The sequence below is a fragment of the Cupressus sempervirens genome, chromosome 9 (genome assembly GCF_028749045.1).
Source record: "Cupressus sempervirens isolate cs-2001-9-10 chromosome 9, ASM2874904v1, whole genome shotgun sequence".
NCBI classification, from domain to species: Eukaryota; Viridiplantae; Streptophyta; class Pinopsida; order Cupressales; family Cupressaceae; genus Cupressus; species Cupressus sempervirens.
The window spans coordinates 164,191,355-164,208,739 of NC_143126.1; the positions used below are offsets into that span (position 1 = coordinate 164,191,355).

The window sequence follows — 17,385 nt, forward strand, 5'->3', positions numbered from 1 at the left end:
TCAAAGAATATCACAAAAACAACTTCTAACTCTTTGATTTGACCCCAGTTCCTTCATAGCCCCTCTATTAGGCCTAAAGACCTAATATAGTCGCAGCATATGCAACTTTGTACAAAACTTGATTTGGAAAATACACGCTAGGATGGATAAATTAAGTCATTTACTACTCAATCCATCCATCCAAACCTCAGTCCTAATGTTTAGGCTATCCCTTCAATGCCTGATGCACTTAACTGGCCTGCCACATAATGGATGTCAGGCATGTGCTTGGGCTTGCTCACAAAAATCATTGCTTGATGAAGCCAGTCTGCAGGTTTTAGATTCTTATAATACATTAGAAAACCTATCATTCTACCAAGTTTCAGAATTTTCGACCTGTGGATTATAGGTTAAAACTAATATTCTTTACCAAACCCTTGGGCAATCAGAGTTTTGAACCACGCAAGAAAGATTTGATTGCCAAATTCACCTATGAACAGATAGACTTCAAACCAAATGCATTTGAAAGCTTACTCAATCTAGTTTCTTACCTTACAAACAGTTGCAATATGAAATGTATGGGAATTGCAGAATAAAATCTCGGTTTTCCATTACTTCAACCACCAAAATCATTCCAACAATACATCTCCTCCAGTCAGTGGTCATCTAACATCATGTTACAACCATGCCAAATAGTCTCAACCAACATTTGAATCTAAACACAACCGTCCCAAACAGTCTCAACAACCATTTGAATCTAAAGACCGTCGGTTGACAACTTGCAACAAACGTTGCAAAAATTGCAAAGTTGCTTGACAACATTTTCAGCAACTTTTGCAACTTTTGGCATATGAACCTAAACTTTGACCTATGACTACAACTTGGACATTTTGCTCTAAATATTACAAAAACAACCAAAACATGCCATTACACCATGCTATTGGCTATATTGGTCACTATTACAATATTTTGCCCTATTGGCTCTGAATGTCCCTAAAGGACATTTTGGTCCCAAACTGGACCCTACTATATTGTATCCTATTACAAGCTTGTTGAAACTTCTCCATGCCACCTTAGACCAATTCATCCTCCCTCTCTGATTGGTCATTGCTCAAGGGCATTGAGTTGCTAGGAAGGTGCTCCTGCACCAAACGAAGAATTCATTGACAAGTACCCACAATCTATGTTAAAATCACTGATTCTAACATATTATCAGTTACAAAATTGCCACATCCTATGAAAAATAACCGCTTTCATTAAAAAACCATTTGCAATCATTAAGATCTAGTGTGAAAGCATTGCCAATTCAAAGCAGCAAAAACATTGAATTAAGTTTTCAATGTAGTTACAAACTTGTGCTTCTATATCAAAAAGACTCCACGATGCTCCAAATTGCCTCAAATACCTCTCTAATAAGAATGCAAGCGTTCCTCCTTTGCAGCACACAAAATTTTGGCAAACTCTTGGTTCTAAGATGCTTAGATAACTTTCTTGACTAAAGTGGGATCTCCGTGACCCCATTGACTGAGCACTTTTGAACAGATTTACCAATCAAACAAAGCCTGATATCATTAGTCAAGATGGTAATGTAAAAGCAACAAAAACTTTGATTTGATTTTAACTAGCAAGCAATCAATTATATGCCAAGAACTAGAGTTGTGGCTCCTGTCAAAGATTAGAGTTCTAGTTTGTGTCTTCACAAACCAATGAATCAGCCTCTAGTCACTATTATTTCCACAGAACTAGTATAAGAGAGATGAAGATCTGAAGTAAAAACTCAATATGTGATAGCTATGCTGCAAGAATCTTGCATTACAAATCAACAAAGACTGAAGTGGCATTATTTTTGCTTTTTTCATTTGCTGGAGGATTAACTTCCTTGCTTATATGCCCAACCCACAAGCAAGGAAATAGATTGCTAATTCCTACAAAAGTGGTCATTTTGCTCTCGCTTCTAAATTTTTCAAACTGCCTGAACTAAAGTAGTGTATAGAAGCTAAGAACAAATCTAAACAGGAGGCTGCCATTAAACTTAAATTAGCAAAATTACCTTCAAGTAGAACATCCATTGCCTGCAAATGGGTGTGCAAAGTCAAGTAATGCCAGCATAGCAATATTTTAGAAAAGTACATACATTATCTAGTTGTGAAGGCTAATAGCAAAAAAGTTGTGAAGGCTAATAGCAAAAACAGGAACCAGACTATGAAGAGTGGTCACATTTTTTTTGCTTGTTTTCATAGCAGACCAATTTGGTTGATAGTTGTCCAAAGGATGTCATGAGGCTTTCTTGTCCAATGATTTGGACAAACAGGTCTATATCATAGTTGAAAAACTCAGACTCAGCAATAATTTGGCCGACCCAAAAAAATTTGAAAAACTCAGATTCGCCAAAAACTCGGCAATAAATCTGCACTTTTATCAAACATTTGAAAATATATAATTCTTTAAAATATTCTCAAAGCACACACAAATACTAGATTATAATGTTTGTTTGTAATTATTACCTAACTTACCATATTCGCTCACAAACATGCAAAATCGGAAGTTGATTCACCCTAAAGTCGAACGCAGTTCGAATTTGGGTCAAATTCATTGCTTGACTGATAAATTCACTGCACATTCGATAAAATGGACCGTCGTCAAATTTGAGCGTATTTTTAACAAATTTCCTTTTAAGCAGTTGAACTGGGGTGAATTAGGGCGACATTGACCGAATGTCTGATGACTTCAGGCAAAATTGATTAATTTTGTTGTTTTTTCTGCTTGCACAACAATGCATGGCAATCACAGAATCAATACCACTTTGAGCGTATTTTTAACAAATTTCCTTTTAAGCGGTCAAACCAGGGTGACTTTGGGCGACATTGACTGAATGTCTGATGACTTCGAGCGAAATTGATTAATTTTATTGTCTTTTCTGCTTGCACAACAATGCATGGCAATCACAGAATCAATACCAATGGCAATCCTCAGAATCAATGGGCTAGCCTCACTATTGAAAAACCAACTGCAATCATAGAATCAATGACAAACACATAGAGAATGAGGTGTCAATGGAAGTATGCATGGAATGAACACTGAAAAGAAACATACTTTCAGTTGTGTCTGCCATTTCTCCTTCTTGTGCTATTGACATTATTCAGCAGAACAAAGAACTCCCACATTTAACGTTGACCAAATTTGCAAGAAGCTATTATGCTTTTTCATTTGGGCGGAAGTGATGTTTTGTGGATAATGTCTACAAATATTAATTACTATTATTTAATTTTTTCACTATAATTATATTAACATTTGTTTAATGATATTTGTATATTTATTTTATTTAATATTATGATATAATTATTTTAAAATTATCATTATAAATTTAAATTATTAAATTAAGATTGTAATATATTATTTAATTATATTTTAATAGTATGTCATATTATTGTCTTAATGAGTATAATATATATATATATATATAATTTTTTATTTTATTTTTTTGTTTAAATAAATCTAGTGCTGGCAAACCCAATACGAACCCGAACCCAACCCCAAAAAATTTTGAACGAATGTCAAACCCAAATTATTAACCTGCATTCGAACCAAAATCCGAACCAACAACTTGGATTATTACGAATTATCTAACACATTTATTTTGTAATTTTTTTTAATAGATCACTTATTACATTTTATTTCTATAGTTATAAATTATATAATATTTATTTAATTTGTATAATTTTTAGTCACAATAATATTCATTGTTATTTAATCCCAATAAAAAACTCCATATTCAAATCTCATATAAAATATATAAAACTTGTGTGCAATATTGCATGTGCACTTCTAAATCTCTAAAACTATGTCACAAGGTTCCAATTAGAGTTCCACAAGAACAAATTTGAAATAAAGTTTGACAAGGAAACACTTTGAAAAAAGGTCAAGAAATTGAATTCGTCTTCTATAAATTAAGATTAATGTTTAAGTTTTTAAATGTAAAAGTAAAATAAAAAACATTAAATTTCGTTAAAACACTCAATAATAATAAATTAAATATTTAAATGTTCTAATTATAATATAAATAATATATTTTTTAAGTTTAACTTAAATATTTTGAAGTCATTAAATTTTTTTAATAATTTTTTTAATTTAGATCAAATATTTTTATATAGAATAGTTTGACTTATTTTGTTTTAATGCTAAAAATAAAATAAGAATATTAAATTTAGTTATAATAAAGGTTGAACATTATAATAACAATTCAATTAGAACAAAATATTAATTAATGTGTAATGTTATAAACATTTTTTTAAGATTCAAAATACATAACCTAATTTTATAGATAAATAAATACCAAATTTGATAGTAAATGAAACCTTCTGAACCAAAAAGAGAGAGAGAGAGAGAGAGATTTATCTTCCTCAGCCGCTATTGCAAAAGCCCAACTCATCAAAATGCTGAGAAATCGCTAGTTTACTGTGCTAGTGTCAAATTTACTACCTCGTGACCACCTGTTCTATAACATGTAGGAAGATAAATGACGACGCCCATAGCAGAAATGCTTTCTTGTGCCCACCGCAAAACTGGTCTGTTGCAGAATGAGGATGCCACAGATAACACATGGCAATTTTTTTTCCATTTTCTCACGTGATTTGGCGAGTTTTTCAGGAAAACAATGCTGCGCGAAAATCATTATATTGTTGCCGATTTTTGCAGTGATAAAATCATCCGGCAATTGGGCTTGCAATATATCGCGAGATCTGCAATATCTCGCAGAGTTTTTCAACTATGGTTTAAAATTTTAAATGACTCAAGCTAAAGTGTATCAACTATGATTATCACATTTGCAATCTTTTCAAGTCCATAGAAACTTAAGTAGGGTCCATGAGCTAAGTACATTGAAGTTGATCGCCAGTTTTAAGATTTTGGATTCAGAGCAAGTCTCTCTAAAACCCAAATATCTATGTCACAAGCAACAATGATGACACTGAGATTCTTAATGCCTATGTTAAGATGTTTCCATCAAAGGTAAGCAAGGTAAGAGTGGCTACTACACTAAACTGGTCAAATCTTGCAAAAAAAAAAAGAAAAATTGACAGGACTAATCTAAGCTTCCTACAATATTATTTGGGTGTAGAATTCTAGCAATTAAGCCATCTCGTTTTTAGGACTGAGTCAAAAAAGCTATGGAACTTTCAAAATGAAAAAAGATTTAGCACAACAAATTATAATCTTTTAGCTAAACTACAGAGATCATACTAAAATTGCCAACCTATAGTGATTCATCATAAGCAGATTAATCACTCTATAGACAACCAGTGAGCAGCTTGATATTGTTACTATGAAATATATATATATATATATATATATATATATATATATATATATATATATTCAATAGAGACGAATGGCTCTGCGAATAAAAGATTACAGGGCGATGTTTCTAAATGAAAGAATTGCAAACAAAATATAGAAAAGGTAACTTCCTAAACCAAGTTGACCATTATAGAAACATTATAATATTTTAATAAACACCCCCCCACACCCCACCTTAATGCCCATTCTTCTAACTACCCTAATTATGACATAACCTTAAGGCTTTTTGATCACAAATGTATAGAAGGCCGCCCCTTCTCTTCAGAATGCTCTGCAACATGAGCCTGCTGCTGAGACTGCTCTTGGTTCTGCAGATTTTCTAGATAATACCAAGATAACCAAAAGCCTTCTGACTTGACTTCGGGTTACAGCAAGGCATGTGCGGAGATATGTAAAAGAAGCACCTGATTTTGGCATTTTGTACAGCAGAAGCAAAGACCCTCGCATGTGATGAAATATGTGAAAGGAGCAACTGACATTGGCATTTTGTACAGCAGAAGCAAAGATCCTCAACTGATCGGTTTTACAGACTCGGATTGAGCAGGTTTAGTTGATGACAGGAAATCTAGGTATTTCTTCAGTCTTAGCACAGGTACAGTCACATAGACCAATAAGAAGTAGCAGATGGTAGGTCTTTCCTTGACAGAAGCAGAATGTCTAGGAACTCTGAAAAAAGGATGTGAGGTAGTTTGGCTTTGAGGGATGCTTTCTAAATATGCAAATGTCTCAAGTAGGTCCTTCACCCTTGTATTGTGACAATCAAGGGGTTATAAAACTTGCCAAGAATCCAGTCTTCCATGAGCATACCAAACACGCTAGCTTCACTGTCATTTCATCTGCAAGCTTTTACGAGATGGATGAGTACGGTTGCAGTATGTTCCAATTGAGGATAAAACTACAAACATCCTCACCAAGTCTCTGAGCCTAGACAAGTTTGTAAATTTAGGGGGCAACTTGGTGTGGTTGAAAAGATGACCATTAAGGGAGGGTACTAGAGTATTTAATTCTTATTTAATGGTCATTTAGTTGTTTTTAGTTTAATGTAGTTTTATTAGATAGTTTCCTTTTTAATCTCCTGTTCACCATTGTTTGTTTTAGAAAAACATCTAGTAATTGCCTATATATACAACTTCGTTTTCATTATTCAATCAAGCAATTACCATTCAGATATTTCTTAAACCCACACAAATAGATCTTTACTTTTCTGTCAGCTGTCTCCTAATTTTAAGCACATCTAAAAGTCATTCATTTGTATGCAAGCAAAGTGTGTGTTGAGATATATCAAAGGTACTCGTGACTTTGTCAGACCTCTCAAAGGGCAACAGATTTTAGATTGACAAGCTATACAGACTCTTTTTGGGACAAACCTATTGCTACTCAAAATCCCCATCGCTGCTCAAAGTGCTCACCTTAATTGTGTTTGCTACAGTTGCAAATTGCATTGGAACAATAAATAAGTAAACTCAAGTACATCTTGAAGAGTCGTTGCATTGGAAAATGCAGGTCTCCTGCAAATAACACATTCAATTTTCAGCATTTTAAAATGTAGACCATTGGGTATCTCCTAGGCCATGGATTATCATTTTACCATGCAAGGCATCAATCTCAAAGAAAAGTTTGTAATCCCCAAACCCCGTGGAATTCCCTGCAAAACAAAAAGAGGCCACCTAGCATTTTTAGGACTTGATTTCTCCTCTCCTACATAATAAGTTTCAAACTCAATTATGAGACAAAGTTGTCAATAAAAAAAAGTATCAAATTTTTCCAAAAAGTTGCCGATCCAGAGGTCACTAAATGTTAGACAGCCAATTATCTTTTTAACAGCCTTGCTAAATACTGCAAAGGCTTTATGTCTACATGTTACACATTTGTTATCTACAATTATTAGACTTGACTCAACAAGAGTATATTTACATATATATACCATAATTCCAAGAATCACGGTGATTCACGCAATTCGGCTATTCGATTCAAGCCAAACGATTTTTTGTGAATCAGTGAATCGAATCAGTGATAAAGGGTTTATGAAATATGTTATTCACTAAATTTCAATGGTTTTTTTAATTTGCCGACTCATGGCCGATTTGATTCCGATTCATGGCTGATTCAAGGTTCAATTCGGCCTTTCCAATTCCAATTCTTGTTACTCTGATATATACACATTGGATATCCATCATTATTGGAGGAATGAAAATGTGCTGATACTGTGGGTACACCCTTTAAATCAAATTTCATCATGCTGAAGAATACAACCATTCTCATCATACCAAATGCATTATTTTATCAATTCCATGAAAATGATTTGGCTGATGCTTCTACGTGCCTTTTTATCAATAGCCTTAGACTAATCATGTTGATGCACCCTATGATCGTCCATTAATATCAACACTGGATATGCTATAATATCGATACTTTGAGTTATTTTCTTGCTATTCAATTAGACTACCAAAAAAGACACCAATTTAACTCGTTGTTCCAAACTGAAAACATCCAATTGACCATCTGGTTTTTATGTTAGGTTTACAATAAAGGTTTGGTGTTAGACACTGGTTTTTATTGCTTCCTTTCAACAAGATTTGATTGTTGTTGATCATATACTTGTGGCGCCATGCAAGGCCCAGAGAATCCCCAAAGGAGATGTCCAAGACCCCAACTAATAACACCACAGCAGAAACTCAACACAAATACAAGATCTTATACCAATCTCAACTTCTTTATTCATAAAACAACTGATTACATGAAATGTACCAGGCTGTAAGGCCTTCCTAGTTACGGCCAATACAAAGCAAATTACAATAACACTTTTAGAAGACCTTGCAAGATCCAACCCAATCCCAGCTAGCCCAGATCTGTAACAGCACAGCAATCTGGCTGAAACTCCAAGCAAAATGTAAACTTGTGCTGGCAAGCCACCAAGCAATCTTCTTGTTTCCTAAGCCCACACTCAACTGCTAGCTCTGCTCACAAATTCGCAACTCCAGATTCCTTCTTGAATCTCTAATCTTCTCAATGCATCACACACTAGTCTCCCACTAACTGACTACCTAAAACACTATCCAAAACCTTCCTTTATACTTGCACGGCCACAAGAAGTCGGCCTAATACAAATAGAATCATCTAGAACCCAAATAAACATAAATATGCCTTAGTCGGCTTACAACAGTCATTAAATACACATAAGATAAATAACCAAGATCCCAAATAGGTCCTCACACATCCCAAGATCGATCCACGTCACAATCACATGCTACACAAATTAAATGCATGTCGGCCGATCAAATCTCCCAAAAACACCATTCAGCAAACCAAACACCGAGCAAGCACGTCCACCGAGCTCCCACAAGCATCAACAAGCATAGGTTCCACCAAGCAAAATATCAACTAAGCTCCTAGGGCAACACTGCACCTAGGAACAACCCCATAATGATTGAGCATCACGTCTTCTCTATGCTCCACGGAGTTTTTGGGACAGGGACGTTTTAGGGGACGAGGATGTGTTTCTAGTACAGGGACGGGTCAAAGCCAAAATTTAGGGGATGGTGATTAAAAACAACGGGAATTTTTTTATATAGAGACAAAATTCAAGTATGCATATCATAACATTGATAAACCATTCACCATAGACATTTTCAAAGATCAATACATGGAAAATTATCAAATGACAAATATTAAGTACCTCCACTATAACATATCACATACATACGTAGTAAAATTAAAATGCCTAAAGTCTCCAAGTATTATGCATGAATCAAAATAGAATAAAGAGAAGTGAAACTAAAATAGTAAGTAGTAAATAGAAATACTAAATGCAATCTTTCCTCACTGCTGCTACTGCAGTTGCTCTATGTTTTTTTCCCTCTTAGCAAGTACATCATATCTTAAAATGAGTAGAAGAATTAGTGTTTTAGTGTTTTAATGGACAAATATGGTTTGCACATTTTTATTATGTCTTTAAGACAACTACGGACCCGCACAAAAAGTAAAATTTACTGTTTTGCGTTTACCCCACTAGCTGGAAAAAAGGGACGGCTAGAAGTTTCGGGGACAGCTAGGGGACGGCAAAGCTGTCCCCAGTACTGCTGGTCGTCCCCAAGTTTCCTGCCCACATTTTTTTGCCGTTTCAAGGACGTTTCCGAATTTGGCAAAAAGGGGACTGCTTTGGGGATGGCAAAAATCCGTCCCCGCATCCCCAGGACGGGGACGAGCCAAAAAGCATAGGGGACGCATCCCCGTGGAACACTGCCTCTTCTTCAACTGAAAACCACTCCAACATACAAGATTGCCAACTACACTAGGATGCTCCTGCATCAACTTGTGCTCCTTTGGAGTTCTTCTTTGTTAATAAAGTACTCCAGTTTGCTTGTATATGGAGTGTGGACACTAAACTCAACTAGTTGTTTTACAAGGCGGGTGACCAATATGCACTACAAGCTCTTTGAAATACATGCCAAAAACATTTGTAACCTCACTTCTATTTTCAAACATCGCTTTAATAATACTTGCAAGTGCTTAAACGATTTTCAGATTAAATGATACTAGCATCATGTCACTTAACACAGTAATCTGTAGCAATCATATGGTAAATTATTTACTGATAGCATTACACATTTTCATCTTTTATCATGCTCGGTTGCTCTAACCACAATATCAGTTAATCCTATTATTGCCTTTGGAGTTCCTTAAGAAGAAACCTAGCTGGAGTGCTCTTCAATCATTGGACATTCTTTTTGGGCCTTCTAAAGTTAAGCATGGTAGCTGACCCATATTTGCCTTTATGTGGTTGGCTTGGGAGTTGGCTAGAGAATTCACAAGGGGTCATGGTACTTGTATAGGGAAGGGAGTGCCATGACAATTGCATAGGTCCATTTGGAGGAATCTCTAGTTCAAAGATAAATCTCTCTTGTATAAGAGGGTGTTCTGCTAAGAACTGATTTCCTAAAGGACTCAAAAATTATAATCAAATTCTAAGAAATGAGGGATTTCCTTCTGGGTGGCATAACAAGAAAGAGTATTGTTTAACTTTATATATAATGGTTAACATATCCACGAATGTATTATTTCCTCTCCTCCTTCAAGGATCTCTTCTACAAGCACAATGTCATGTGGGAACCAACAGATTTTCTTGATATTCAATCTAATGAATTTAAGGTGATTTGGTCTTCTATTGTAGAGCCTAAGAAGTCCCTTTTCAGATGGCTTCTCATTCAAAGGTTTTTTGCTGAGTCATTTTTCTTTAAGTTTTCTCCATGAATCATGTCTGGTACATGATGCTGAAGAATCAGTCTCACTTATTATCTTTTCCCCTTAGCTCACATGGTTTGGAATGTTGTTAACCCATCTCAGCTCAGTTTTTGCAAAGAAAGATGTCATTAGTTGGAGGATATTTTGTTTGGATATATTTAATGAAATGCTATGTTGCCTAAGAATATTTCTAAAATGCAATTGATTTTTTTCCCCTAGGCTATGCAATACATTTAGCTAGCCATGCATAAGAATGTTTTCAAGAGGACCGAAAGGATATTATAAGGTTATCTAAGGAAGTCACTCTTTTATCTTGTTTTCTTGAGTAGAATTTCCAAATCAGTCATAGCCTTCAGTAAGTCCAAAAATTTGCTTCAGATAGTGCCCTAATTCCTCCAACAAATTAAAATGAAGAGCAAAACACCTCATGACATACATATTGTTAACTTGCTTAGGTTGTTGAGACTCGTTTTGCATCTCATACTATTGTTATGAGATGACTTCTCAAGGTGCAAGATGCTTTGATTCAAATGGTCATTTCTCTTCAGTGGGGTAAGTGGAAGGCTTCAAATATAGAAATTCAAATACAGAAAGAGCCCAAAAGGTCAAGGCTTTGGTCTTGGATGATAGTCGGTGGGCTTGTGTGCAATATGTATTGGATTTCACAAAGCCCATCATGACAATGCTTCACTTTGCCAATACAGATACACCTTACTTGGGAGATGTGCATGATGGTATAGACACCATGGTTGAGAAGGTAAAACATTTTATAAAAGCACATGAGCGTGACCCTTCAGAATGTCGAGCCTTATGCAGTAAAGTGGAAGCAATAATTCTTCATCATTGGGAGAAGATGACTACCCTATTACACCTCTTTGCATATGCCTTATCTCTGAGGTATTATAGTGAGGCAGTAATTTCTATGCCAGATAGAATTGCACCATATGCTGATGAAGAGGTTGTTAATGAGTGCTCCAAAGCTTTTGTAAGAATCTTCCAAGATGATGACATGCATGAAAAGGTGAGGCTAGAGTTTGGCTTATTTGCTTCCAGAACAAAGCTTACACCATATGCAATTAAGGACCAAAATAAAATGGGAGCAATCACATGGTGGTACATGTATGGTCAGCCATACAAGCATCTACAACCTCTTGCAATCAAAATCCTCTCACAATTACATTTTGATTTTTGTTTTAAGATTACAACTTGTATTCTACAATCTAGTGTATAACAGCTGTTTAGAACATTTTTTCCATTTTGCCCTCAAGTCCAAACTATCACATATCTCCCATATCACATTTGATCAAAACAAGCACAAGTACAGTAATTAACTCAGCAACAACAATTCACATAACAAAGATGTCTACCGTGTCCGCACATAACATATGGAAGTTCAACAACATTGACTGTTTTTACTTTTTAATGAATTAAATATTTATTGTGCACATGGGCATGAGCCTTTGCAGAGAGGGTCTTACCAAGTTCACAATCGTAAAATGAAAAATAGTCTGTAGTATTTGTTGATAGACTCCTACATGTATGAGGAAGCATTATTACATAAAGGCCTCAACTTCTGATCATTTTATAAAATTTGCATTTAATCAAGAATCATAATGAATCTTGTTATTCCATTCTACTAATATTACTTGCTGGCTGTAATCTATAGACCTTTAATTTGATGTGTTGATATACAAACTATTTGCATCGAGGCCTAAAGCAAAGCATTGTAATCCCCTAGTAGGGGGAAGAAAGAGAAATTGCTTTTGTATTGGTGTGTCTGATATTGAGGAAATGGGTAAAGAGACAGTGTCATCTATGATCGACTAGCTAATACAAACAGGCAGACACAGAGCATACTTGAGAGGCAGAGAGCAAACAGAATAATACCTTAAACCCAGCAATATTTTTGTTTTTCAAAGCTCAAAAAACTACAACTGCTGACATTAACCTTGGCAATAATCTTTTCAATTACTTTTGTCAATTGTCATATGACCATATGGTGTGACAAGGATCTAATTATATCTTTTGGTATTTACATCCTCGAGTCTTGACAACAATTAAACACAGCAAGTCTAATTTCCTTGCTTTATCAACTGCAATGATGCACTTATAGTAGCTGTAGTTTAATTTATTTTACTATCATGATTCAAACACCTCCATGAATCCAGGAGTTTGACAGAATAAACCATGGGGAAAGAAACACACCTTCTTTGCAACTGATTTTCTTGGTTTATTAACTGCAATGGTGCACTTATAGTGGCTGTAATTTAATTTAGTTTACTATCATGATTCAAGCCCCTCTATGAAGCCAGGAGTTTCACAGAATAAACCATGGGGAAAGAAACACACCTTCTTTGCAACTGAAAAATCTTTGACATGGTTTCCTTGTTTCTTGTCACCATCTGTACAATCTGGACAATAGAAATACTCCATAGCTTTTGCCTGTTCTATATTTAGATTCATGCATGCTGGATGAAACCTACAAACAACATACAATAAGAAATAAAACTGCAACTCACAATAGAAAGATGAGATGTTTCAAAAGACCTTAATAACTAAATCATTAAAACATACCACAGAATTTTTTTTATCATGGGAAAACCACACAGAGGATAACTAAATTACTAAGACCTCAAGCACAGTAGTAGTAATAAAAAACTAGACTCTGCTAAAAGTGAAAATAATGTGGACTAAACAAAACTGAATTTTTTTTCTTAAAATGTGTTTTTCTTGGAAAATTGTTCACAAGCTTAAATGCCAAACTAAATAGTTTGCTGATTGCTTGTCGTTCTCAGATTTAATTTATGTTCTCAATAAAACAATTTTTAAAAGCAGTCAACTCAAAGCATTATTGAGAGGACAAGCACATGGAATCATCAAAAGCATTTAATGAAATTGCATAAAATCAAAGAAAGACTGATAACAATTATTGCAGACCTGTGCATAGCAGATTTAATTGGGATTTGCAAACAGAACCACCAAATGTAATGAATCCGTCCAGAATGCCTCCACAAACTGTAATGAATACTTACAGAATAAATGTGGAAGCCTAGACGTCTCCAAGAAGGATAATTTCAAACCAAAGAAGGCAGAAAAGTCACATCAAACTCCACATGTGCTAATACCAAGGTTGGACTCTTCTTCCAAGAGGGGCGATTTCATCTATTAATTCAAACATGCATCAAAACTTACATATCACATGTGGATAGGTGACACCTAGTAGCTGGAAGTCCATTGAATTAATACCCATACACAGAAAATGATTTCTCCTTGAAATACATGCCAATATATAGTTTCATATGTAGCTGAGATGATATGGCCAGCACTGTGAAAAATGATCAAATTCACCAAACTCAAACAGTACCCCAAAAAGGAATCCAACATACTAAAACCATGCAAACACCAAACCGTAGACTAAAAACCCCCTTCAAAACATGCTGAAAATCTTTATCCTCAAACTCCAAAACACACACCAAAAAACCTCAAACTCTTATCTTCTAACAATAACCAGCTTGAGTGGGTCTTTCACTACTGAAACCGGTGTCCTAAATGAGGGTATCTGTCCTCAAACCAGCAGATTGTCCTTTCTGGAAATACTCCAGCAATACTTTGTGCCAAAAATAAGATGATGAACTGAGAGCCAAAATGTTCTTTTTAAAGAACGAAGAGAATTAGGGTAACACCTGTTTAAAAAGTCATTTTCCCTCCAAAACTCTATGCCCCCTTTGGGTTTCTTTATTTATTTTTATCTCCTTGTGTATACCTTCCTAGGCGTCCACCCTCTTTGCATTTTTATAACATTTTTGCCTTTAACATTTAGTGTCCACTTTCAAAGGCATAATATTAGCCTCATGTTGAATAAATACATTGGTTACCTTTTAAAACAACATTGTCTAACTAGGACATTAGGTACTTTTCCGAGAGATTTAAAGATGGTATTAAAAAAACCAATAAGCCAAATTAATCAAATATTTCTTTGAAACCTTTTAACACGCCAAAGATATAAATAGAAGCTCTGCACTACTGGAGAAATGGTGGCCCACTGGATTACTCTAAATAGTAAGTACTCTAAATAGGTCCCTGCTAAAAATAGAAACCCTGCCGAAAAGCTCTGAAAACTCCTGTATGAACTCAGCTAGGACACAAAGTCCCTTACACTAAACCACTAAGCCTACTGGGACATAGAAATAGGCTGACGTATTAACCATCAGATCAAGTGAAAACAGGGGGCATTACAAAAAAACAATAAATCTCAAGTTGCAAACAAAGAGAAATCTCTCAAGGAATATGTGTCATTGTGACCACCTCTTTACTACACTTCTCTAAGTGTCACTGCCAAATTACAAAGCTCCATCATGCAACAAAGCATTATTTTTTAAAAACACTTGAATGGGGTAGCAACCAACTAGTGCCCAATACATGGCCAACTCTGATAGGCAATTGCAATTTCACGTCAAATATTTATCTCAATCCCTATGGACTATAGAGGTGGCTAAAAATGAAACATTAGGGCCTTAGCATGTATACCACCAGGTATGTCATTTTAATTGCTTTGTTTTTCAGGTACCTCTATGTTTCTGCTGTAGGTGTGACCCAAGTATTATCAATCTACATCTTCGTTTTTCTTGAATTCTTTTATAAAATCTGTACTTATTGCTTGCTGTACATCCTATATTGTCGTTTGCTCAAGCCATGAAATTCAGAATTTCAAGCTGGTCCAGTATTAACCTACAATATAGTACCCCCGGAGCAGTAACATAACCTTTGATTGAACATATTTGAAACAGTCATCATGCACCATTTGATTTAATAAGGCTGTTTGCAATTTTTCAGGCATCTACAACATTGTTAAAGGGCAGCAATAACATATAGGCCTTTATTCCCCCCCCCCTGATGTGCAATGGGTAGATAAAGTTTCCAACTGGTCAATTAATGGTTAATTCTCTAAGAATTGAATATAAAACCATGAATTTTTGACTTTCCATAGAATGATGGCCATTATCAGCCAACCACAAGCAATTAATATTCTCAATCCTAACAGGACAACAATTATCTTCCTGCACAATCTGATGACAAGCACAAAAATCAAGGTCAACTCTTTCTTCAAATGATATCAGGTGATGCTTATCCAAAAACAAAATTACTATCCTTGACCTTTTTGAAACTATAACTTGCTAAAAACTAATATAGAAGATGTGTACAAAGAGATGTGAAAGTTTGTAAATGAATTTTGCCTTAAGGTGGAATTCCAAATGATGAAGACTCAGTCAGGCACTATCTTCCTACAGCAGGGCTGAATTCCCTATTATCATTCTAGCTGTTCCAGTTCTACCCTAAGATGTGGCAATATGTGCTTTCGCAATTACTCCGTTCAGGCTTGCCTTTATGAGATTCTCCTATATATCCTTGCTTCTTGTGATCAGTTTCCTCAATGGTATCACTCATTAATGGCAAAGCGTGTCATTTGCCTCTTCTCATCTAGTTTGCAGTTTCAGTTCCTTTTTGGCTGAGTACTAGACTACAAGCAGTTACATCATTGTGCCTGCCCAGTGTCGAACTTGTGTCAAACTTCTACCATTGTCCAATTCATTTGGCAATCTGTAATGCCCCAAATTAGACACATACAATATTTTATTATATTTTTCTGATTATATGAGACAAAAACACTCCAAACCGCAATAGCACACCGATAATTTTCAAGCCCTTATTTTGCTGATGTCATCAAACAATAAATAATAGAAGGATAAAATGCTTAGTCCAGAAATATTTTTCCCTTACGAATTAATTCTATTTTATTGCAGCTGATCAGAAAGTCAAAAGATGATAAAGAGCAACAAAATATTCTTCCATTAATTTTTTTAATCACACAAGCTTCTGTATGGCATGGGACAGAGGCTCTAACTGCTGGAATATGTCAGAATTGCTAGAAACTACTATCTACTATTTACCAATAAGAATAGCCACAAATAATATTTATGAATTTTCTTTGAAACCCTGGATGGTATGGTAGCTTGCTGAAGATATGCTGGTAAAATCGGACTTGTCTAGAAAAAATGTCCAACATATCAAAATACCCATTTCGCTGATCAATGACGACCGAAACGACGTGGAGAGATGTTGATATGACTGATCTAATTTTCAAAATGACTGAAGTTCTCCTTCTAATGTAGTTGTCAACTAGTGTTGACTGAAACAAATTGATCCAGCTCTATCTATTGCGACCCAAAATGCACCAAAATTCTGAAGATCAATATATAAATCCTTAAATATGCTTGCTCAATGAAATGATATTTTGTGCTTGCAAAGAACAGTAGCTTCATTATGGCAATCTGAAGAAATCTCCAAATCCTCCACGAATCAGTAAAATTGTGATACCCAAATGGAATCACCCAAGATTGGAAGCAAGGATTTCAGTCCTTGATGCCAAATGTGGAGTTCAAGAGGGTTTGAGAGAACAAATCCTCCACAAATCGATGCAATTGTGATTCCTAGACAGAATTACCCAAGATTGGAAACGAGGGTGTACTTATTGATTCCAAATGTGGAATACAAGAGGGTCTTCATCCTCTCAAAATCCTGTTCACATCAGAGGGGTTTTCGTCCTTGGATGCCACAGATTGAACAAACTAACCAAATTCGAAAATTGGATGCAAGAGGATAACTCAGAATTCAAATGAACAAGAAATGAAATGAGAAAAAGCTCTCCTTTTATATTTGTCTCTTTTGGACCCTCCCATCTATTTTATTAAATTTTCTCTATGAGAGCTAAAAATACTTTTTATAGTTGAGTGTTTTAAAAATTCTTTTTAA

General features: G+C 35.2%; 1 protein-coding gene across 6 annotated transcripts in view; it reads right to left on the reverse strand.

Annotated features, from left to right (window-relative positions):
- LOC149538017 (chromatin remodeling protein EBS-like) overlaps positions 1 to 17,385 on the reverse strand; it is a 56,767-nt gene that overhangs the window by 14,598 nt on the left and 24,784 nt on the right. For 4 of the 6 annotated variants that reach the window (XM_089799412.1, XM_089799414.1, XM_089799413.1 and 1 more), the window contains exon 4: positions 12,925 to 13,054. The exons of 1 other annotated variant lie outside the window; for it this stretch is intronic. In XM_089799412.1, the coding sequence (XP_089655538.1) occupies positions 12,925 to 13,054 (130 nt within the window). Of the gene's footprint in view, positions 1 to 556; positions 1,122 to 12,924; positions 13,055 to 17,385 lie in introns of those variants that run through there. One more of the 6 variants, XM_089799410.1, reaches the window with a different exon arrangement.